General features: G+C 47.2%; 2 protein-coding genes across 2 annotated transcripts; one reads left to right on the top strand and one right to left on the bottom strand.

Annotated features, from left to right (window-relative positions):
• Nucleotides 1–654: 654 nt before the first annotated feature.
• Nucleotides 655–2,533, top strand: LOC128267560 (uncharacterized). The gene is made up of 3 exons (XM_053004426.1): nt 655–877; nt 940–2,040; nt 2,110–2,533. The coding sequence occupies exons 1-3, from the start codon at nt 848–850 to the stop codon at nt 2,272–2,274; spliced, it is 1,296 nt and encodes a 431-aa protein (XP_052860386.1). The 5' UTR covers nt 655–847; the 3' UTR covers nt 2,275–2,533.
• On the bottom strand, nt 2,324–9,281 carry LOC128267559 (kinetochore-associated protein 1). Its single transcript, XM_053004425.1, has 10 exons — nt 9,186–9,281; nt 8,884–9,119; nt 8,408–8,815; nt 8,152–8,342; nt 7,632–8,074; nt 6,345–7,562; nt 5,083–6,280; nt 3,993–5,002; nt 2,677–3,930; nt 2,324–2,597 (listed from the first exon to the last, which is right to left on the bottom strand). Exons 1-10 carry the CDS (start codon nt 9,279–9,281, stop codon nt 2,442–2,444), a joined length of 6,210 nt encoding a protein of 2,069 aa, XP_052860385.1. The 3' UTR covers nt 2,324–2,441.
• Nucleotides 9,282–24,676: the final 15,395 nt, after the last annotated feature.

Genomic DNA, 24,676 nt, shown 5'->3' with positions numbered 1-24,676 from the left:
GAACGCACAACGCTGCTGGCTGCACACAAAGCCAACTTCGTTTTCAACGAGACGGCGAAAGGCTACGGGAAATGAAATAGAAAACAACAACCACGGTTCGGCTCCCGATTCACTTTTCCTCGGGGACGGTTAGAAAGCCAAGAAAATGCACTCCACTTCCGCTAGGATTCCGCGAGCAGGGAAAAATTGCAAGCACTTCTTATTCTGTTCTTTCTCTATACAAATCGCTCGGCCTGTTTGACAGCTTCGCTGTCGCCGCCGATGAAATGTGCGGTGTGACGGCAGGGTTGATCTCCAGCTGGCAGCACTGCACCGGAACCCATCGAAAGGCTGAGAGGAATGGAAACTAAGGTGAAATTCCAAACATTACGCTAGTTTGGGGAAAAGTTTTACAAATATTTTCTTTCGTTTTTAGGCAGAATCGAGGATACAAAACAGTTACTCATTGGCGGCTACACAACAAGAGCAAGGACTAGCAGTTCATCCGGATGGTTCACCGCCGGCATGAATCGAGAGACCGAACGAAACGTAAACAACGAGCCACTGTTATTGTTTACCGGAAGCACCACACGCGCTTATCAATTAACAAACTTTTTCGTTCATGTGCGTAGCCGACACACCGTCTGTGGACGAAACCAGCTGGATGGTGGGTTGATAATCGCCGATTCCGGCGTTTCATAGATGGGAGCGCAGGAGCTGCAGAAACAAGAGGCCGACGATGACAGTACAGTCTGGGGCGCGCGATGATACCATGTGATCGCTCGCAACGGGAAATGTTTATTTCCTCGTCATATCAGTACGTTGCTGGAGCTGGCCCCAATCGGCGCCTTGTGCACGGGGCTTGTAAATGGCGAATTTCAACTGGATGCCAAATGAGGTAAGAATACTGCCCGCGGTGCACATTCCGTTTTCAGCTGCAACTGTCCTTTTTGGCTTTAGATTCTGGAGCTTATATTCGAAAACCTAGATTTTCGAACGCGCCGAAACCTGTCGCTTGTCTGTCGCCGATGGAACAACGTGTTGCTGTCGGAACGGTTCATCGAACGTCGTGTGCTGCTGGCGATCGACGGAAATCGTCCACTGAATGTGAAACATCTGGTGCTTGAACGGCGTTATCCCAACGTGAAGCTACAGTTCGACAGCCGGTGTAGCAATGAGACGTTTAAAGCATTGCGAGTCTTGCTTCCAGTGTGCGTTCCAGCACCGACCTTCCTGTGCCTGCACACCCAATGGAACGACCCACGGTGGACGGCCCTGTGTGAAGATCAGTTGCTTAACCTTCGAACGGTGGCGGTGCTCCATCTGATCGGTAGCTGCAAAGCGGATCCCCGGGGACCGATGGCCCTGCAGATGGATGAGTTGCGTACGCTCAAATTGGAAGTGATCGACGTCGATGGGTTGTCGTTGTTGATGGCACCGAAACTATCCAACCTTTCCGTGTGGGTACAGTCGGAGCGACACGTTGAACTGTTGCGGCAATTCGTAACTCAACTGCACACGCTGCACATCGTGTTCAATGCAAAGGAGAGCTTCTCCTTCTATCGTCTCGACTTGTCCAACCTTCGCCGTCTGGCGATTGATCGTCGCTTAAAAGGGATGACCAAAAGCGAACAGAACGCCAGCATATCGTTCTTTCGCCGATTGGTTCATCTACGCGAGCTCGAACTGATCGTAAAGTTTATCGACAGCTACGTGTTGCATACGATGTTCGAGAAGCTGACGCAGCTGGAACAACTGTCACTCCAGGTGTCCGAAGGGACCATCGAGCTGGTGCACATCGCCAAACTAACGCGTCTTAAGCGCTTGCGGGTTGGTGCCTCGAGAATCAATCTGCAGCAGGCAGCGTTGCCGGCCCTGCGAACTCTGGTCCTCGGTTCGCCCGAGCTGGAAACAGGCACGTACCTTGAAGGAATCGAGTGTTTAATGGCCTTTACGAGACTACACTCGTTGTCGTTGGTTAATGTTAAAATCTATCCCGAAGTACTTCAACTCACACCAACGTACGCCGTTGAACGGATGCTGCTTTCCAACTATCGCAGGGTAACAATCGCCTGAGGACTATGGTTTGTAGGCTAACTAGCGTCCCATTCAGTATGTTTTCATTTTTAGCTGGAGGAAACGCATTTGCTGATCTTTGTAAAACGGTTTCCGGCCCTCCGCTGGCTCAGGATCAGCCACTGCCATGGTGTCCATCAGCGTGAGATCGATAAGATGAAGCGAACCCTGCCGAGGCTAGCTGTCGCCTTCGACGAGGCAAAAAGTGATCGGGTTTAAAAGGCCGCACAGAAGGATGTACTGTCGTTTCCAGATTTCATGTAGACAAAAGAAAGCATTAATTTATTGTGACCTACAAATACAAAGAGCAGCTATGTACTATATTCTGAGATGGACAATATTGAAGAGGAAAAGGTGTAAAATACGAAACAAATAGAAAGCCGACATTAATCGGATCGTTGCTTTGACGTCCGCTGTTGAGGTGAAACATCGTCCAGACTAAGTTCCCGGCAGACGGCCTTCGTGACGGTCGTTACGAGACCAAACTCTTCCAGGTCTTGAATTTGATCCTTCAGATTGGGAACCGCATTGTTGGCGATCAACTGAAATAAATTTTGTCACACAAAAAAAAACCATTAATAGAGCAACACAGAAGGATGTAATCGTAATCGCAACCTTTACCTTTTTCAGGGCTTCCTTTTGATCGTGTTCGGCAAAACCGATCATTACCGCGGCCATGTTGACTCGATTCACGTTTACGCACACACCCGCAATCTCCAGCAGGTTCAAACGGGACGATATCGGACACTTTTGCATCATCACGAGCGAGCGGGCTAACATTGCGTCCTCCGCAAGGGACTGTTCGCGGCTGGCGCTACGGAACGGTTCCTTGATCAGCAGCTCCCACGCCATTCGGTAGCCGTCGAGAGCGAACAGTTGTCGTTTCGCAGTCACGATGTCGATCAGGCCGCGCAGATGTCGTACCATCCCGAGCCGTGCCATCTGCTTGAGAATGCCGTTCCAAATCTGTGGTTTATAGATACTGTACCCGATGCAAATCAGGGCCAGCACCTCCAGGCCTCTCGGATTGGTGGCGTGCGATTGCCACAGCATTTTGAGCAGTGCCATTTTGTCCGTCTCCTCAAATTTCTGAATCGAAAGATTGTTGAGCCCGAGCGACTTCAACAGGTGGACGCATTTGAGCGCCGTGTAGCGCTGCTGCGTAAAGAACGTCTGATACGGGTTGCAGTTCGCATCCACGAGCTTACTGAAGCACTGGTAAATCTGCAGCTGTTTGCCAATGTCCGACGAACTATCGGCACCCGAGTTAAGCTGGGCCACCAGGAACTCGATACTCTTCGCCCGCTCCCAGCTGCTGAGAATGTAGTACGCTCGCTTCATGTAGTCCTGCACGCAGGCGTCATCGTTCTGGCTTCCTTGCGACACGTTGTGATCATCGTACAGCGTTTCCTCGAGCATTCCATTGAAATCGTCGGCCGATTCAGCGCCACCGCCGAAAATGGTTATCCATTTCTGCAGCAACATCGTCTGGATCGCTTCCACGTCGAGGTCATACAGTTTGCCAACCACTTCGACAAGCTCGTTCACCTTCACCTTCTGGAAGCACGACTCGCTGTACAGGGCTTGGATCAGTTCCTGTGGGTTGCGCACGAGCTGGAACTGCTTCTCTTCCGTGACACCGCTTTGTTGGAGTAGCTGCTGCGTCTTCAACACCGGATACTTGCGGAATATTTTGTCCAACTTTTCCTTGGCCTCCGGAACGGTGACCAGTTCGGTTTCGTGCTTCCGGGCGAACTGATAGCAAGCGTGAGCGGCATTAACCTGATCCTCACCGTCCGACGCGTTGCAAGTGATGTAGTACAGGATTATCAGCTTGGAAGAGCGATCCTTTACACTGTCCACGATGCGCAGTATCTGAAAGGTGTCGGTGAAGGTGAGGAAAGTCGATTGGTTGCAAGCAAGACCACTCCACTTACCGATTGCAGGAAAGCTTTATTTTTCGCCTGCTGATGCCACTCGCTGTGTTGACTTTTTTCCTTGTTCTGTATCTTGTACTCGTTGATCGAGTTGACGACCGCCGATTTGCAGAAGTAATCGTTCATTTCGTCGCAGTCCAGACCCTCAAGCGCTGACTTCATCTTTACCAGCACCAGCAGCTTCTGGTAGTTGTCAATCGCGATGTCCTCCTTCAGCAGCACCTTTAGCGGTTGGCGCACGATCAGCATGAACGGGTAGCGATACTTGGCGATGTCTGGAAGCATATCGCCGTCCGGATGCATTCGTACCCATGCCTCCTGCTCCAGATGCCCTGGCCGCTGCCGTCGGCGGCCGGTGAGATTTTCCTTCATAAACATCAGTATATTGCGCCACATACCGATCTCGTCGGTGAGTTCGCTGAATTGGGCCAGTATGTCGAAGATGCAGAAAAATTGCTCGTAAAAGTAACCGTTCGCCTCTTCCATGAACTTGGTGAGCTTGGAACACAGCAGCACTGCGTTTTCGATTTCGGCCAGGTGCGTTGCGAGGCGCTCTAGCATTGCCTCGGGCTTATCCTGCACGAGAACCTGCTCGCGACCGTACTCATCGGTGCAAACGGTGAACGAGGGTTCCTGCTGGCTGAAGAAGGTCAGTATCTGCGAAACCAGCATCTGCTGGTAGTCCCAGCTGAATGCGTCGCTCATCTTGCGCAGCAACTCCACGCCGATCACCTTGTGCTTCAGCTCTTTCATAAGATCAGCCTGCGAGTGGAAGATAAAGGATTTCTTCGACTTCAGCGATGGATCGAGCTTGCACAGCTCGTGGAAGAGTGTGTAACGCTGGCTCTGGTTGCGCTCCTCAACTGCCTTCGCTTCCTGGCCGATCGTGAAGTAATAGAACTCCAGTAGAGTGTGCAGGGAAACTCTCTGCGATTCGTTCATCAAAGTCATACGCAAGTACTCGATGCAGGTATCCCGATTTTGACACGTGGACAGCGTCATGATGGCGCCTAGGGAGTGGTGAAAAATAGAACAAAAATATCAAAAATGGGGTTGCATGATGAGACGAAAGATATTTCTAATTACTCACTGCTGTAGTTCGGGTCCTTCTGGGAGAGCAGGTACTTGATTGCTTTTCGATAAACGTTCTCTGCGTATGGTACTGGTATCGTCAACCCTATGGCCGGTTGGTAGGACATTAACAGATGAACCAGAGTCAGCACCGGTGGGTACTGTTTGGAACGGATCAGATGATCGAGCGTGGTTTGGAATGCAGTGGCCACCGTTGCTTCATCCTGCAAAGTACCCTTTATCAAGTGCAGCAACTGCCCGAAAGTGGTGCGTGCCTCTCGCGAACGTTCGTTAGCGGTTTCCGGCTTTAGCCGACAGAGCATCAGTTGTAACGCGAACCCGACGCACTTGATAATCGTTTCCTGCTCCTGTACCTGCTGAATATGCGGAACAGTGACGTGGTCAAAGTCTTCGTTGACCACATCGAACGCGGACAGTGATTCACGTTTGATTTTGTTTTTCGCGCACAAATCGTTTCCGTTGATACCATTTGAGCAGCCTTCATCATGGGAAAGCTGTTCGTAAACTAAATTGAATACCGTGTCCGGCACGCCGATCCGCTTCTGTCGCTCATTTTCCAACACACCGATTGGATAGTAGCGAACACCAATGTGAATCCAGCGTAGCAGCTCCAATTGAATGGACGCTTCTGTTCGCGACTCGCTACGGCTCTGGTAAAGCAGCGCACGGCAAACGGGAAATACGAGAGGATCTTCAGCCCACCCCGAGCATTTGGTCTCATGAAGCATGCGTATCTGTTGCGCAAGAAGCAGCGAAACGATCCGGTGTACTGATCGGAAGCTGCCGGTTTGCTGTAAATCGATCACTTCCGGAAGCTGTATCGCTAGGAGGCAACTCATGTGAACATTATCAAGTAGAACCATCACCTCGTACAGGCTGTCAAGAGGATTGTAAGCGAGATAGGACGAAAGCCGACGTACGGCTCCAAGAAGCAGATCGAGGAACTGAACGCGATTCGATCGGATCTTCGAAAGAATAAACCTAATGCCCGAAAGAAGCAATTCGGCGCGATCTGCGGTATTGTTTAGACTTTGGCGATTCACGGCCAGCCCGAACTCGATGCGAAGCTGCATGATGTGAACAATTTGTTGAATGTCTTGCTGCTGCTCCGCGTCCGCTCGATGCTTGAGCATCTGCAGCGTTTCCAGGTAGGCCATCGCAAGGTTTGTAGAGATTCTTCCGGCATCCACCGTACGCTGTCGAAGAGAGGTTTTTTTATAATTTAAGCGCACCATCATGCCACTAAATCAAGCTGCTTACGATCATCATGCCGATGGAGCCCCGGCAACAGGCGACTTTTCGCTTCTCGTTCAGCCCATCCAGATATTCTGCGGCCACGATGACTTCACCCGCTTCGGCCAGCTTTGCGATCACGCTCAGGTCAGTGGAAAACGTTAGTCCCGGGTTGGTCCGTACGATCGTCGCGATATCGACCAGCATGTCGGGTAGATGCAGTTTCAGTACACGTTGCACGAGCAGCCTCGGATCGTACGGTGCTTTAACGCTCCAGCCGTACTTCATCTGCAAACACTTGATTGTTTGCATGTTTTGGGCCATTACGATTTCCTCCGCGATCGGATGATCACAGGTAGCGTACTTCATGAGTGAGGCGATCGTGGCGGGCCATGGGACGGGTGCCGCCTTCAGAATGGCCAGCACCGTTTCCATCTGCTGCTGCTCGTCGTACAGCAGCTCGATCAGCGTGATCGACCGTTGGTCCCAGAAGCTGCTGTACTGGTTGTTGAGGAGAAACCGGATGTAGCAGACGATCTGATGATAAAGGTTCGACTCTTTGCCGACGAAGAATTTCCACAGAAACTCGGTGACGATGCGGTTCAGCAGATTGAGTGGCGTGATTTGCAGCAATCGAAAAGCGGTACTTTCGATGTCTTCGTCGATGTAGCAATCGAGATTGGCCAGAAGGTTGAACTTTTGCTTCAGTGTGACGAGATCGCGGAGAGCGCGCGCCATTCTGTGCAGTTCGTCCATATTGCTGTTATACTGCAGCCGCAGATCGATCAGGGGGAACTGCACATCCGCCAGTATCTTGATGACATCCTCGACGAACGTTAAGCCCACCATGGGCCAGCTCGGTAGCTTTTGAAACGATTTCGCTTTCGCGATGATGTACTGCACGAGGAGCTGCATCATTTGCGGATGATGGTGCAATATGGGACTGACGAAGTGCAGCAACCACTGGACGATGTGCAGCGGCGACGTTTCTTTCGGAATTCGGGCCAGCAGGGCGGCCACCTTGACTTCGTCTAGCTGTGGCAGGATGCAAGCAATGTGCCGTGACCAGATCAGGCAGGCCGCGTCCATGTCCTTTTGGAAAAGTTCGGTGCAGAGTTGCGGAAGGTTGTCGTGGTACACAAACTGCTGCCAGTCCTGATCGATACCCAGTGGGTCGATCAGTTTGAGCGTTTCGATACGCAGCACCTGCTCGTTGATCTCAATGACCGATTCCATGGTTGGATCCTGTGAAAGTCATTTCAAAGAATGAATTGTCAATCATTTTCCCAGAAAAGCAAACGCCATATTACAAACCTCAGCGACGGTCACTTTCGTGAGCAAAAATTGCAGGAACCGTTTCTTCAGGTTCCTATCATTGATCGGGGCATCACGTATGCTACTGAGAAACGCCGCATCGTCTACGTGCGCCAGTGCCGCCATCAGCTTGTGGAACTTGTCCTCTACATTCCCGGACGCGAGGTTTACCAGCAGCAACTTGGCGCGCGCTTGGTGCACGAGCTGAACGTCGAGTTCAAATTGTCGGGCAAACACTTCGGCCTCGTCGAACCGCCCTATCTTGATCAGCTTCACCAGTCGTTGCGACGGATCGGTTTCCGATAGAATCTTCAGCTCGAACTCTTGCACCACGGGCTCACGGTGCGTTTGCCCGACGATATAGTAGATGTTGGCGGAATTTTTAGGCTGCTGCACCAGCCACGTATGCTCAGGCATTTCCATTTCCTGCTTCAGCTCCATCGCTGCGGAACCGAAAGTCACAGTTGTGTTGAAAGTCAAAAGAGATGAAATTTGGATGGCAACGTCGCCCGTTACTTACAGGGAAAGTTAACAATCTTCATCAATTTTCGACCATTTGCGTCCGCCTTTGTAATGATGAGCATTTCGATGACATTCGCCGAGGCCTCCAAAATCACCAGATCGTCGATTCGGAACGTGTACGGCAGTTCGGAATAGAACTTGGACAGTGGGCATATCTCGAAAATTTGGCCACTGTGCGTAAGGGCAAAGCTACGTACGGTAAAACGAATTAGTAATCCAAGGTGTGCTTCGATGTTCACTCTGCGTTCACTTACTTGAAGTTCATCAAAGTATACATCTTCTTTACGCCATCGTACTCCGGTTTCAGCTGCACCTTTTCGACGAAGTCTCCCCGGTAAAAGCACAACATGTCCGTGTTTGCCGCGACAATCAACGGATACGGTGATGATTCTTCGCGGCGCACAAGAATGAAACAGCTGATCGGATCCCGAAACTGCTTGCCCAGCAGTCGGTCACAGCTGGCACAGTCGGGGAATGCGCCGGTCCAGGACTCCTGCTCCAGGTTAGTTTTTGCGATGTACTCCGCAATCTTCGCCTCTTCGACCGCCACACGATACAGTGAACCGCGCGCAGTTTGAATAACGTAGCTCCCGTTTCCTTCATCGGATATTCCAGCAAAGCACCGACCATCTGCGTTCCCGGCGTCGCTCGGATCGATTTGGCTGTTAAAAGTCATCGTTAGCGCGTCATTCTCACCGAACTCATTCTGATGGCTCATTAAGATACGTACAACGAGAATAAGTTGATACCATTTATGTGCAGCCCAATGATCGTGCCGTCGCACAAGCCACACACGATGATGTTGCCACTGGCGGACACGGCGATCGCTTCCACCGGGTGAGTAACGTCGATAAAGTTTCCATCATTGCACCGCTTCTCGTCCGGGTACAGGATCAGGGCGCTGTCGATCGATATGATAAGCCGGCTGTTTTGTAGAATCCCGTTGATGTTTGGAGTTTTCACCACCTGCAATTGCGAGCGAAACGCACCGGTTGATCGATACTATTCGGTTGCCAAACGCTCCTCACGCACCGTTTTCTCGCTTTTGATTCGCAGCAAACCATTCGTACAAAAATCACCAACGATGGATTCATCGATGGTTGGAACAGGCTCAAGGCAAGACCACATAGTTCACAGGCGAACAAAATAAGCTAAATGATTGAATCAGTTTAATGAAATTCGGAACAGACGCTATTGAAACTTGAAAGTAACTGTTGTTGATTGTTTGACTGTTGCGCTTTTTTGAGCTTGAAATTTTGACAGCTGAACGTTTGTAGAACAAAACGTCACAATGAACTGCTGAATGACTCGCGATGGATTACAGTCGCGCGGATGACAGTATGTGAAGTAATTTCGCTGGATTTGTCGAAATCGAATCGTTCACTCGTTTTCTTGGCGTGATCGATTTATAAATATAAAGCAAAGAAAGGAAGAAAAGGAAGTTGTCAGTAGCGCTCAACAAGGTTAACATTGTCATCAATACTTCCAAGATTTGAATGCGGCAAACTTTCATTGTTTCGAACGGTTTCTGCCTTCACAACCAACACCCGAACAGCACGCCCTTAACCGTTATTGTTGATATGCCATAAATTTTCTATTGCGCCAGAATCTGAGACCATGATTTTTTCTCATTTCCGTCCACGTTTTCGTCGTCATCTGCAGTGGGTAACTATTTTTACACCGGCGTTTACCATTTCACAGTCACTGACCTAGGACGGTACGAAACGTTTTCCGAACGGATGCGATTTCAGCGCGCAAATAACCTTCGTATAGCGCGAAGCCGAACAAAACCCGACGACGCACGTGTTGGTACTACTAGCATGTCGCGTTCGCTCGGCGTTCCAGTCAATCGTAAACTTTGGTCCGGAACGGATGTTGGAACGACGCTCGTGGTTTGTGCAGTGCATAACCCACTCCCAGTAGTGCGCCCAAGTGCAAGTGCAAGCGTGCAACCGAAGAAAGTTGATCTGCGTGCGTCGTGAGTAGGGAGAACTGTTTTATTCGACGTTTTCTCATTGGTTGGCTTTAGGTCGTCAATGGCGTCGGAGTAGACGGGACTTTATGGTTCGTTACACGTCGAACGGGTTTGTTAGCGAAGCGGTGATGGTCGTAGTAGTGAGTAGTAATGTGATGACAGTTTTCTTTCACCTTCGCGGCTACCGGTTTACACTAAGCCGTGCTCAATGTTTGTACTACCTTTCGGAGGCACCCTGTTTTACTGGTGGCTCGCACACACAGCCCCAGGGGCGGCCGGATGTTTTGGGTCCGATCACCGGTTGCATATGTGTTTGTTTAGTGCGTGTACTCGTTTGACAGTTGGGCGGCCATTAAATCCTTTTTCATTTGCGTTCGTTGCGTGCACTATGACACTTGAGCTACTTAGGTTGCCTGAGCCGGGCCGGGCATTCTGGGGTTCGACCGCAATTCAAATCTCGAACACGAAAAATGGTTGGACTGTTTGTGTTATTGTAAAACACAACCAGCTGAATGGGTTACAGGAAGATAGAAAAAAACGGTAGTAAATACAAAATGTCGCTCAAGCCACTGAATTGTCAAAGAACGAGTACCGGTCCGGTCGTGTGTGGTGCGTGCGTTTGGCTGTTTTGTGATATTTATAAATAAAATACCTTCCTATTGGTGGCGACGGTGTGCACGGACGGACGGACGGACGGTCGGGTAGGTTATTGACGCCAACGGGGTGATTTCCTTTTTGCCCCGTCCATCGTTTCTAACCCACATGGCCAATGGGCCGGCGGCCGGTGCGTGATTTTCCGTGGCACTCGTTTAGGTTCAGTTTTCCATCCGTCGTCGTCGTCGCTAGAGCGCGCTGGCTGATCTCGAAGTTATCCGGCACGGCACGCGGCACGACGACGATCATGGCGTTTACTTTCGTTTTTGCGTGCGCGGCGTGTTCTAGTTTTGTAATACTTGGCTCCGCGAGCGATCGTGTTTGATCGCGATTGTGCTTACGTTTGGCTTTTTTCTTTCTTGTTTCCGTCAGTTGCTTCAGTATTGAAGTCCTTTAGTCCTGTGGCGTGAAGGGTGGATCGTGATCGTGGACGTGGATAGTGAGCTGAGCAGATGAGAAATATCGAGTGATGCAATGCAATGTGTCACGAAGAACAGGAAACAGCGTAAAATACCCTTTCCGGTTCAAGTGTAGTGGTTACTGTGCAGTGTCAATAGATAAAGGCAGTATAATTTGTTAAAAAGTGAAACAAAATATGTCATAGTGTGAATCGTGTGATAGTGTTCAGAAAATTTTTGGCAGCTTATAAAGGGCAGAACAAAAAATGAGATGCTCTGAAGGGAAGTGTGAAGCACAATAATTCGATTTGAGCCACGAACGTAGGCCGATGCGTCGGAAAGTTTTCCTATCAAGTAAGTTCCAAAGAATCAAATAAGGACAATTGTGTGTATGAGTTTTTACTGCTTTCACTTCTAAGGGCTGAGACCAATTAAAATTTTATAACGCTACTAAACAAAATCATAGCGCTTTCAAGCAACAAATTGGCGATAGCCTGAAAGAAATGAGGCGTTACAAACTTTTCCTTTAGACCACAGAGACACTGATGGAAGCCGTCTATTAGGCCACCTCTGGGCCATCAGATGGCCTGTCCGATCCGTTATCTTCGGCCGGTCATCAGCGGCGCAACATAGCGCCGGGTGACCGACAGTCTGCCGTGCCGATATGGTTGCCTCTTTTATTGCACGAATAACCGATAATACGCGGAGTGCGTGGCGTCGTCGTCGTAAAAATCCAGCCGGTTGCAAATCATTAGTAACAGCTGTCGAAACGAGCGGGGTCAATCAGGGTGGCTGGGGGCGCAAAAAATCGCCACTCGCAGGCCTCAGCGACCGGTAATTAGTGAGTTTCTAGCTGGTAGCAGTTCAAACCCGCCTTGTCCACCATTTTATTGACGGGGTTGGCGTGTTGCAACAGATAGCGAAATTGTGAATAATTTCGGAAGAAAACGCAGGAGTTTTATGGTGTCTTAGCGAATGCGCCAAATTGATGCCTATCGTACGCTAGTGGCAGTTTTATGAGCTCTCCCGTTGATTCTCGATTTATGATGTTATTAGGGACGCTCTTCTTATTTCTGCTAGTTCCTTTTGCTGTTGACTCCACCTTGGGTTTTTTTTTTTAATTTTATTTGGTTATCCTAAAAGGCTTCCAAAACTAAATTCTACTCACTCAAAGGCTTATTTTAAAATAGCCGCTTAGCAACGTTTGTGTCGTCGAGTGTCATGCGATTTGTTGCTTTTCTCTGCCGCCGCGAGATTGTTGCCCAGTTCGGCTATCACGTTGAACACTGAAATTACATGATAAATGTGGTCACTCGAGGAGATTTTGCTTTCGCTCACCCACCCAAGCGGGTTGTATGACTGTGAAGCCGGTCCAGCGGGGTCCTTAGGTTAACCCGAACCGTTCCCGTGTGCCATGAGCAAGCATGTGAAACCGCCCAAAAGAAAACGTGATCAAATATCAGGACGTTAAAAACAAAAACCAGTAACCGGAGGCCCTCGCCGAAACTGTCGGTCGCGTGCGAAACTGCTCGAAATCGTATATGTGTTTTTTTCGTTCTGTTTCGTATTTAATTTTCGTTTTTGCCCGGTTTGCCTTACCGGTTTTTGGGCATGAATGAATCCGCCGAGGGTCAGTTTCGGGCGAACGGTTTTTGGCGTGATGTAACACACGCCACGCGTTGATAATGCTCTGGGATGAGAGGCTTCGAACGTGTATGAAGCAATGTATTGATTTGGGATGTTGAACGTTTCAATTTACCAACTTCCCATGTTTTGCTTGCTTACATTCATCATTAAGGAGGTGAAGAGGAACGATACACTAATCGAGTGACAGTAAACAAGTAACCGGTCGTTCGACGAACATTTCAACCCGGCCCGGTACCCAAGATTTCACACTCTCACCTGAAATTTTGCACCAAAGTGCGTGGCCGTAGACGGATCTTGCGACAAGGCGCAGCACCGTCGTTCACGAGGGTAGACTTTCATCCTGTCGCTTCGATTGTTTCGGCGGATGCTGCTGGGTGGCGGGTGGTGCACCTCTCGCAAGTCACCAGCCCACCTGGCACTTCCCTTTTGGTTCCACCTCGCGATCATTACCTTCTGCGCCCACGGTTGACCTATTGCCCAAACTTGGCCGTTGCCTTCGGTTTCGGTTTCGGTGCGGTGAAAGTGAACGAGCCTCCCCATGTAACCCTCGGAAGGGTTGCCTCACCGGCCGGCCGGCCGGCCGGTGTTGGCTTATGGCGAATAAAGCAAAAGTGGGCCCGCAAATAAAAATTGACACAAAAAAATCGGCAGACGCAGACACTTATCCAATCGCCAAAAATTCGGACGAAGTAGAGTGGTGGCTGACGTCTGAAGGCTGCACACGCAATGGACACGCCGTTTTTGATGGTTCCTGCCAAACGTTCGTGGTACGCTCTCCACGGTTGAAGCCCCGGGTCCCACAGTCTGTAGATGGTCGGTAGCCTTGCAGAGTGTCAATCACTACTTTGCCGGTGAGTGTGGCTAAGCATAAGCAAAGTCGATGAAAGTGTATTATGTTATACGCCTTTCAATCATTGACCAGCAAATGATAGGAAACGATGCAATCCTTGTAAGGATCCCGATCCAATGAACTTGGTCATCCATTGGGCCATACATTCCGCACTTTATTCTTAAAGTTGTCAAAAGAGACCTATTTCTAAAACATGCCAAGGCCACAATATAAAATTATTTTTAAAACATCGAGCAGGTTCTTGCAAACTCGGTCGGCTATTTTCTGCGTCTGCAAATATTGTACTAATGACAGAAAATTGTCATGAAACGAATCTTAAATGTATGATGATTTTAGTACAAATTAGTATATAACTTTCATTGTGTTTTTTCATACATTGAGTGTGATTGTAGCAGGATCTCGAAACGGAGTGACGGAGACACTGACAGAGCCACCCCTATCCGATCTTCCACGCCCGATCGGCGATCTGCGGCGCGTTACGAAAGCCTAATTTAAATATCTACAAATCTAACGACTCTATCGAAACATACCCGCAATTATGAGGACAGCCTCACCTACCGGGCGGTGCGTCACTGTGTCGCCCCGTCCGTAGGTCTTTGCTGCTTCCAACACATCAATTACACGTCGATCGCCCGCCGTACGGCGCAATGTCAACACCCTGTCAGGCGCGCGCTGTTGGGGCGTTAGATAGCTTCGAGAGGAAACGGCCACCCTTTGAGACCCGTGGGTCTAGGCCGGTCGAGGAGCCACCCGAGGTGTTCGTCACCCGGCGACGTCGCCGCCGATGTTGCTAAATGAATGTTGTTGGTACGCAAATGTAGGCAGCTAATTAATTGCGAACAAATCCGGTTGCGGCTAGTCGGGCCGGGCCAGTCGCAATCGTCGCAGTCTGCATCGTCTGGTTGCATCGAGTCAAAATAGTGTGCGTGTCTGTGTGTGTGTGTTGGAGTTGCAACGGATGCAATATGAGCTGACAAGCTGGAGCGAAATATTTTCCGCAAATCCGCCGGCTCAATTGAGTTACATGAGGCACCGTTGCGATGTTCGCTGGTCTGGAATAATGAAACTTGTGACTAAATTAGATTTTGATAATTTTCTGCCCAACAACGCAACGGTGGGTTGTCTATTTGCCCCGTGTTAATGGAACTGAAGTTTCAATAAATGTTTCAATAAACATTTGGTTTGCAACTTTTGATGAAAAATTCACTTCGAAGTGCGAAGGAAATAATGGACAATACAGAAATCTCGAACTGTCAAAATAAAATAAACCTTAACTAAGGCAACCTACACGAAAAGCTGCACTAAAGTTTTTAAGATTTTTTATGGCCTTCTCGCTTTTAGTCAGTACTTTGGCTTTCATTTAAAGACAGATATTTCCTATTAAATAGACAAAACTAGCTTTTCTTAAAGGTTAGTTTAGTTAAGGTTTTTTTTTGACAGATTATCGAAATTTCTATATTGTCCATTATTTCCTGTTAATTCACTCTGTTTCGTGTACACGAATCGAAGATCTGGCAATCAAATTCAACGTTTCCACCTTATCCACCAATTTGTCTCCAACGGCTTGTCGTATTAAGCTACTGTTCCTCTCGGCTCATATCTGGACGTCGAAGTTCATTCGTTTCAAAATAATGTCACCGCGGTACCTGTGCCTCAACAGCCGATAGAAAAACCACTCACCCATTAGTCGATTCGATCAGCAAGTGGCCAACTCAAGTTCCACTGAATGGCCCGTCGGCCGTCAAGCACCACTATTAATCGATCCTTTGGCAAATTAATGCTGCTCGAGCCGCAAGAGGTGTTTGTCATTGGGCCGCGCCGCTTCTCCAGGATCTGCACGTTCGCTGATTGGCGTCCGGTTGCCCGCAGTGTTCAATCTTTTACGAGTCAATTTTGCAGAACTAGTGAGGGGTTTTTGTAGTTGCCTACCGGCAAGGAAGTAGCTCGTTGTGGCCACGCAACGTGCGATGTCAACTCACGTCGCTGTAGCAGTTTGGCACAGGCGTGCTTCGCTTCTCTCTCTCTCTCTCTACGCCATAAGTTACGCCTTTCTTTCGTGCTCCGCAAGCAGTAACTGGTTTCGAAGTATGTATTTATGAGCATGTTTACCAGCAGCAGCAGCAGCAGCAGCAGCAACAGCATGATGACGACCTAACCTTGCCGGCGGGCAAATGCGCGAGCTGCGGGTGTCCGGGTGCGCGAGGGCGCCCGCCGATATTAACCTATTTTTGAAACCGCGTGTGGCGCTGGAAATGTTGGGAAATTCAAATTCCTTTTGGGCGGAACGGAAGCCAAACCCAACAGCAGTGTAGCCATTCGTTGGTTGGACGATCGGTGAGATGCGCCGGGAAACGGGAGTGCGCGGGTGCTTATCCGCGGGTGATTTAAATATCTCCAATTCAAACGGTCGAATTTCCAAGTTTAGCGAGCGCTTGAAGGGGCACAGTCGCAGTGCACGGTGTGGTTTCGTTCAGTTTGAATTTATGAGCCCATCAAAATGCATGACGCGGAGATCCGGGGGCATCGAAGGAAATGGTCGATGGTCGGGCGGGCTGGTGGCAGTACAGCTGCAGATCATCCGCTGTTGGTTGTGTTGTTTTTCGATCATAAAATATCCCATTTGCTTCCATATGCGCACCCCGACCGATCGGAAATGCATCAGACTGGCTGATGCATTGGTTGGTCCACACACTGAGGAATGGTTTATTTGTTCGCTGATTCGCCGACCCCATATGGTTGGAAATGTTTTTGCCATATTGCCCGGTGGTTTACGTTCGAAAACAGGAACAGTAATAAAACTGTTTTGCCGATTGGCATGGTGATATTTTAATTGTTTTCATAAACCGGTCATCACATTGTCGAAAACCTTATAGTTAAAAATTCGTCTTCTGTCAGTCAGTCAATCTGTCTAAGTCGACGGCAGACCTCTTTGAACCTTTTTCTGGACAAATTTCCTCTTAGACCAAATTAGAACATTGCACAGCTCAAATCGTCACCAGCAAATGGTTAAAAAGTCCTCAGGGACGCCGATAAGTGTCCTCACAAAGGTCAATAGCGGTCGTTGCAATGATGATGATGTGTGATCGAATTTGCTAGTCGCAATTGGGCGGCGACATAACTTAATTATTTAACCAGCATCGTCATCAACCCGTCAACCTACAACGGAATCGCCATTTTTGCAACGTTCGTTCCCCTGCACGGGTTTCGGATCTCGGATCTTGCGGAGCAGCGAACAAAATCTGGAAATGGGGTGCAAATTAAAATGATTCAAATTAACCATAAATTATGCCAAAATTACGTTCGCGGTCCGTGCCGCTTTCGAGCAAGTTCGAATGACAATTGGCCCCTCCGGCTATATACTGCTGAGTGCCTGTTGCATCGGTTGCACCGAGAGCCGCGCGTCCAGTGGACCGTTAATTATCAAACCCAATGATTTACGGGCCACTGAGAGGTTATCGCGGAACCCACTGCAACGCCCGTCGATTTTGAGGTCAGTGTTCGGGTAGTGCATCGCCAGTCTGGTGAGTGGGTTTTGCCGGTTGGCGCGGCTGGTTTCGTCGCTAATCGTGAAGATCGTGCTCTATGCTTCGGAAAGTGGACCGATATGGTCCGACCGATTCAATGAAGCTGTTTTCAATAAACGACGATCTCGGGCGGCATTATGGCACATCAAAATGTACGCCCCTCGTTTGCTTTTTGCCGGCAGCATGGTGGTTGCATCTCAATGGCATCGGATAGAAGGAATGAAAAGAAACATACAAGAAGCGCACTTTGCCCACCTCACAAACTGCTCCAAATGAGCTACTCTTAAAAGGGCTTTGCATCACTTCTCGGTGCTTTAAGAGTGGGTGAAATACAGTTAAGACGTTTGGAAGATGTTGCCCAACCGCGCGTTAAGAAAAGAGCAATTTCAGTTTAAGGATAACGCGTGCAACTTATGACATTGACAAGATAATACATTACACAACACATTGAACCAAATAGAAGCGCATGAATCAGTTTCGTTGGGGATTGAAAACTAACGAAGCATACCGTAGTAGATCGGACACATTGTTTCCTAGATGGCAAAGAGTGCTTTAAACAGTACGTAAGAAGCGTAAGCAATGTATCGATAACCAAAGTGAGCTACTAGCCGGCCGAATATATTAGTAATACGATCTTCTTCCGCTAATGCTAAGAGCCTGTGTGAGTGAAGAACCTACTGCCAAACTGCAACGAAGAAGACAGATCTTCCACACAACAATTGCGACCATTGTTGCCGACCATCCGATACCATGCGGGGCCATTAAGAGCTGAGCTGAGCGGTTCATTGGGCGCAGCTCGATTCGGTTCGCGTTTCGGTAAAAAGCGATCGAATACCTCGGTGGCGGCTGCAATCGGAGTTATGAAAAATAAACAGTGGCCCGAACCGGAAATAGGTCATCGCGAGGGTGTTGGCGGAGGAGGTTTTCGGGTGGGGACGCCCTTGTTAATGTGCGGCGGCGGCGGCGGCGATGGTTGTGTCGTAAATGCGATCGCTTGCCACTAATAACTTCCACTTGGTTTGCTTGGTTCGTGCTCGGTTTTGTGGCATACACTCGGCGGTGGCATCGTGTCGACCGGTCTTAGAGGTTCTTTTCGGTTTGGTGTATAACGGGTCAACGGGTGCGGGGTTGGCGAGTGTGTGATTTATGCTCCGCTATCTCGGCGGCTATAATTAATGCTGAGCCCTTTGCTCAGCTGTTCCGACTGGTTCGAAATAACCACAGTATCACAGCCGTTCGCCGGTGTGGTTAGCTTTAACAGTGTTCGCCTTCGGTGGACCTTTGCGATGCAAACGAGGCTGAAAATTTGCTGATTAATTTTGTATCACATTTTTTGGTGGTTTTCATCCGAAGAAATATGGTCGATTTATTCAACGTGAGTTATGTTTGGCACGTAATTCAATATATTGATGGCTTGCCTTGTTTTATGACAGAACGCATTGCAATCATCGTTTATTTTTTTATTGGATTATTATAAGTTTATTTCAAGGATAATTTTAGTTATAGAATATCTTTTAACTAGTTTTTTCACCTTGTATTTTATTTATTGTTAGAATGGACAGAGTCGTATTAAGAAACTTCTTAATGTTCTGCATTCAAGCTGCACTGTTATGGTTCGAACTGTATAGAAACCGATGAATCGGTGCAGCACAGACGGAACATCTACGGACGAGCCTTAGTGTATCGGATCTCTATATTTGGATACTATTTTTTTTACTGGATATAGTTTGAACCGATTATAATAAGGACCCGAATAAGATGAATTGCTTTTTAGATATCTTAATGTCCTGGTCATCACCAACACGTTTGCAAACAAAAGAAGAAAATGGCACATACAAGAAATGGAGCTGCAGTTGACGTAAATTGCGTTGCCACCATTGTACTGGCCATGTATGGTATGGCACAATGAGCTATAAAGTGCAATGTGTGGTGCACAGCCGGCGGCGACGATTTAAACCCGACCAGCAAACGGTCTGCAGGGACCACCTGTGGGTTCGGGAATCCGGCGAAGTATGGCCGGACGTATGGAGAGTCGATATCGGAAAAGGAAAATCTTAAGTGCCATCATATTCGGTGTGGCACAAAAATCATTGCACATGCACAATCAGACTATTTGGAGCATGTGCAGTTTGGGCCGGAATAGCGTTTTCGTTTATGGGAGGCCGTAACGCCTTTTGACGATTGTTTCAAATACGTGTATTGTAAGAATTCTCGAAGAATTATTATTGTTCGAGAAGTTTGATGACGAGAATACGAATAATTTCAATGCTGTTACAAAAATTACAAACATTTGAAAGACTATTTCTTGAATTATTTAGTAATGCCAAAATTAACCATCCTTTTATCGTACGATCCATAAACTTCGATTGTTACTAAGCAATAATTGTTCGTAAGTAATATTAATTTAATCGTTGGTAAACTTCGCTGCGCTAGCCTCAACATAGGAGAAGCATATCGACTATTTTGACACAACACAACAGCACACATAAAACAGTACACACAATGTGAATCACTCCACAAAACACAAAACGGCGAAACTTATTGCATTTAAGTCACCCAACCCGATCAAAACCAAGCCAGCAGACCGATGCACATTTGGTGGTCGGCACGTGCGACTCGTCGGAACACTGCACCTTTCTTTAACCCTTCGCGAGGCAGGATGTGTCACATAATCATGATTTTAAAGCAAAAACATAGTTTTTTAGCCAAGAGTGAACTAAAATGTTTAGAACTTGCATAAACTGTATCACATGCATCATACAAGTATGAATCAATATTTTAAAAACCATTAAAAGCGTACTGGTTCCTTCAAGGGTTTAAGTGCATTTGGATCGTTTCGCAGCTGCATATAAAGTATGGATTCCGTCGAAAAGGAAAGTGCACGTAATCCGCCAATCATCGTGCGTACCGATCGTGGTTTCCGCAATCGGGACAAAGAAAACGAAAAAAAGCGAACAAAGTCGCGCTACGTTTGATGCATTGCATTTGTAAATAATCCGACAGAAAGCAAGGCTGTTATCGTTATCGGTGGTAAAGTTGATTTAACTGCTCAATAGCATGTTTGTTAAATAAAAACCTTCCAGATGGGCGAGTTTGGTTTCTCTAAATAAAAAATGTAGAGGGTCATGAAACAAGCTGCGAATTTCCGAAAGGAGCTCAAAAAGTGCAAAATTTATCAAACAACTGTGCTGAAAAGTATTGTGGTATTCATTGTAAAGAAACGTGTAATTGTAAACTTTTATTCAATCAATGTCGAGGTCCGATATTGCACTGCTTAACCCACAATCGTTTTGAAAAGGTTTTTCTTCGATAAATCACAGTTTTACTGCAATAATTGTACATAAAGTAATAAAAGATTATAGAATTAGGAAGAAGCTTGATGAAAATGGTATTTAACTAATAAGAGCATTGAGCGCAAAACATGTCTACTTGACCCATTGCTTAGCATAAACATTAAATGTCCCCTTCCTGTACATGCTCAACGCATCCCGGCAGTCGAGTGAAAAGTTTTGCCAAAAATGTGAGCATGATCAAATGGACGCCCCTAAACATTCGTCAAAAGCATAACTTTGCTTGCTGCAGAATGTACGCCGTAAAATTGTCGCCCTGCATTCTCTGGCAAACATGGCTTACGCCAACTTTAGCAACGCAATCAAACTGTTAACCTCTTTCAACAACACAACGTGCCCTGGAATGTAAGGGCAATCCGAACCTCAGCCAAAAGTTTACGTTCCTCTAATGCATCGCCGCTTCCTTCCGGCTATCGTGTAGCAAATGATGATATCGCTTTTGCGACAAACTAATTTAGGTTTTCAGTGTAAAATAATGATGCTATAAAAGGATAGTAACGCAAAATAGAGAAAAGCATTATAACCGTTGCTCGCAAAAGCATCTCGAGTAAGAAAAATCTCAACGTTGAGCATAAGCCGCAGATGGTAATGGACGAATGGACGTAATTGTACTTGCGACTCACAGCTGTTGGTAATTGACTTTCGCTGTACAGAAGTGCCACTCGTATAAAAGCAAAACGTCCCGTGGATCGCTGACCGCTGCGGAGGAAAGCACAGGACCGATGGCCACTTTTGGACCCGGATGCTGCAATGACCTAGAAAAACGACTCCTAGCTCCAGAAGGTTTAGCATGGGAAGCTTTGTGCTAATTTTGAATATATCCTTTCTTTCGCAAACGCAACAGATGTAGGCAAGGGATTTATGAGAAAAAGGATCATTATTTGTGTGTGTACCTTCCAAAATGTATATTTATTTATTTTATTTTATGGTTTTGGTTATATCCACCGACATAAACCGACGTACAAGGGGTTGCCGCCTTACCACCGCCGATTGGATTGAACCTACAATGATTGACAATCGAGGCTAAATATTTATTTTACCGCATCGATAAAATTATCCTCCCACCCGAAGACCAGTGGCTTATGGAAACCCAAAGCCTACGTCTCTCTCTCTTTCTTTCACTAACCAAATATCTACCCCTCTAATCTGATAAAAGAATGAGGTCAGAAAACATCAACGTAAAAGAGTAGATCCGCCACGCACCGCACATAAATGGACTCCTCCGCCGAGCATTATTTAGATTGATTTATGATATCGCGGAATGGAATTTTGAATGACGAGCTGCCCCCGTGGCAGACCACAAAAATACTAACAAAAACGCGTAAAAGTAATGCAAACATATCTTGCGCGAATTCAGCGTGCTTCTCGGCTCATGTCAGCACGCGCCGCCGTAACATCAATTAACGCGTCATGTTTGACGAAGAATGAGCACAATTTATTATCATCACACACATGTTGCCATCAAACGCCCCGGCAGACCAGTCACCAGTCAGGCTGCGGATGTGACTCGTAGGAAAAGTTCCTTTTCACCGTCTTCGTTGGGGCCACTCGGAAACGAATGAGGATTGATGGCGGCGATGGTTCGTGGCGATCGATTTGATAGCGTCTCGGGCAATCAAGATTAAAGTCGCTCTTGACGCTTCGTGTGTGTCAGTCGGCGGTTTGGGGGATGCTTTATCGCCACCCGAGGATTATGGGGACGTGGGTTAATGAGAAATTAATGAATATTTGGCCGTCTATGAACTCTATTTTTGCCATTTTTCGCGTTATGATTAGAAGCATGCAATCCGCACATCTTTCGCTTCTGCTTATATTGGTTTTCCCCTATGTTATATGCTACTAACCGAGTAATGAATAAACTGAGCGACAAGTCGACTACGGTTTTCTGTTCTTAATGTTGGAAAACTAAAACGTGCCTTTTTGGGGCGAAAAAACATCGTTCAATTGCCTCAAGCTGTGGTGTAATTTTCCCAATGCTAATCGATAAATTCCTGAGCCGTGCAAGCTTTTCCGCTACTTGAGCCTGATGTTCACCATCGCGTGGTCAACGTTTTGCGAATTACAACCGTGGACCCGCTAGTTGTGCATGCAGGACGAGCGCACAACATTTCCCATCGTGCCGGGCTGTGCGGAAACTATCGACGAGCCCGGAATATTCGATGTCGTTTAACCTGAATTGTTTCACGCTGGAGCTGGAAAATCTAACTTTTCCCACTGCCCGGCTGGCTTGAGCTATTCTTGAAAAACTCTCAAACTGGGCGTGCGCGTGTGTGTGTGGAACACATAAATTCTACATTCGATGGCACGATGCACAAATATGCACCAGTTGCAGCGGGCCGTCGGATCGAATATGAACCATACCTTTCATCTATTTATTGATTTTTCTTCTCAGTGTTAAGATATCGAACGTTGAACAGGGTCTATTGGGTTGAGGCGCCTTGCTGCTTTGGGTCCTCGAAGCATCTTCAAGTGCTCAAATTCCACGACCTTTTAATGGGTTTTGATATAGGTCCCCAAGCTGGGAACCAGAACTAATAAAACCTCAAATCGGACGCGGATGGTTGTCACGTGGCATAAGATAAAGGCCATCGTAAAAACGTGACAATTTACAATGTGCTTTCGGAAAAGCGAAGGAAAACTTGAGACATTTATTCCCCGTGCCGGTGTCATCGATGGCTTCGGCCGTGCTGTCGTCGGTCAGCAAATGTAATATTGGCTCTGACAGCAGTTTACTGCTCGGTTGGGTTGTTTTGTCGATTGTTTCCTTTTCCTGTTGGCATTTCCGAAACATCGTCTGACGACAACTTGTGTATCGCGAGTCCCGGTTTGTTTATTCGATTTTCTCTAAAAGACCAACGGAATCGCAGACTGTAAAATTGAATTCCCGTATACCTGGTGGCGAAGAAACGTTCTTCAATACGTTCGTTTTGCCTTTCGCCTTTCGGTGCAAAGAGACAGCTGGAAGTTGGCTGATAAAACCGGCTCGTAAAACAGGAAGGTTAACCCGCGCTCAGCTTTTTTTGGGTATCATTTACTGTGAGGTCCAATTTCGTTCACCGAGGATCCTTTGCAGAATGGGTGCATCAGACAGGGCTAGAGCAGGGTTTTTGGTAGGGTCGAATGCGGGTCGAAAAGAAATATCGTGTGAATCTTATCAACCGGCTGCGGTAAAGTGATATTACCTCGGCAACGGCGTGTCAATTTAGGAATGTTTATTTAGAAGATAAACATCACCGCTGTTTTACTGAAAACAAATTGGTCTAGCCATGCGACACATCGTCTACAATAGGGAACAGATGTTGCCAATGTGTCGCCGTCATTGTTTCTTAATTTATATGATCATCGAGCTTAGAGGTTGGTATTTATAGGTGGAAAGGATTCAAAGGTTGAGATTTATTCACTTAAATATTAGCTCGTGATTGATCTCTCGTAGATTTCGGAAAATTCTTGTCTCATTGTGGATAGAAACTTATCTCGACTTCGGATGGAATGATTCAAGCTGTTTTAATAATAATGATTCGTTTTAGGCTCGAACGACACAGTGATTGTAATTGGCACTGTTTTGGAACGAAGCTCGTAACTTTCTATAACCTTCAGGCGAAAAGGAACCCCTTCATTTGATTTATAATTGGTTTATACCATCTGCATAAAGCGACTGATTAATGGGCTAACAGCTCACTTCTGAGTCGGTTTTTGTGAGCATGGAAAATATTTACATTTTTTTACGAAAAGGCAAAAGACACATCATTCGAAATTCTGTAAGTTACGAATGAAATTTGGTGAAAGTGCGTACTCGACGTATTGTCCAATCTGTTAATAGTATTCAAACGAAGTTTTTCTTCATAATATGAAATTAAGTTTGAATAACTTAGAATATTTTTTTCATACTGTCGACACTAAAGTAACAATCAGACATTGATTGAAGATGGAGCATTCAAATTAAGCTTTAAATTGCATTAGGTGCTTTGCTTAACTCAAATGAATATACTTCCAAAGTGCAGCTCAAACTCACGAGTAATAGCACCGCTGGAAGAAGAGTCAACATTTCCTCAAGAAAGTAGCACGAGCAACAACAGTTTGCACTTACTCACTCTGGCCGCACTCAGAACCTCAGCAATGCTCACT

Source organism: Anopheles cruzii, chromosome 2, assembly GCF_943734635.1.
Source record: "Anopheles cruzii chromosome 2, idAnoCruzAS_RS32_06, whole genome shotgun sequence".
Lineage (NCBI taxonomy): Eukaryota > Metazoa > Arthropoda > Insecta > Diptera > Culicidae > Anopheles > Anopheles cruzii.
Note: the sequence above shows the minus strand (reverse complement) of the source record. Positions and strands in the feature narration are given on the sequence as shown.

Excerpts from the sequence above, each read along its gene's own strand:
- LOC128267559 (XM_053004425.1), bottom strand. The coding sequence starts at position 9,281 with ATGTGGTCTTGCCTTGAGCCTGTTCCAACCATCGATGAATCCATCGTT. Across the intron at positions 5,003-5,082 it reads GAAGGACCCGAACTACAGCA|GCGCCATCATGACGCTGTCC; the intron begins GTGAGTAATTAG and ends ACCACTCCCTAG. Across the intron at positions 2,598-2,676 it reads AAAAGGAAGCCCTGAAAAAG|TTGATCGCCAACAATGCGGT; the intron begins GTAAAGGTTGCG and ends AATTTATTTCAG.
- LOC128267560 (XM_053004426.1), top strand. The coding sequence starts at position 848 with ATGGCGAATTTCAACTGGATGCCAAATGAG. Across the intron at positions 878-939 it reads TCAACTGGATGCCAAATGAG|ATTCTGGAGCTTATATTCGA; the intron begins GTAAGAATACTG and ends TTTTGGCTTTAG. Across the intron at positions 2,041-2,109 it reads TGCTTTCCAACTATCGCAGG|CTGGAGGAAACGCATTTGCT; the intron begins GTAACAATCGCC and ends TTTCATTTTTAG.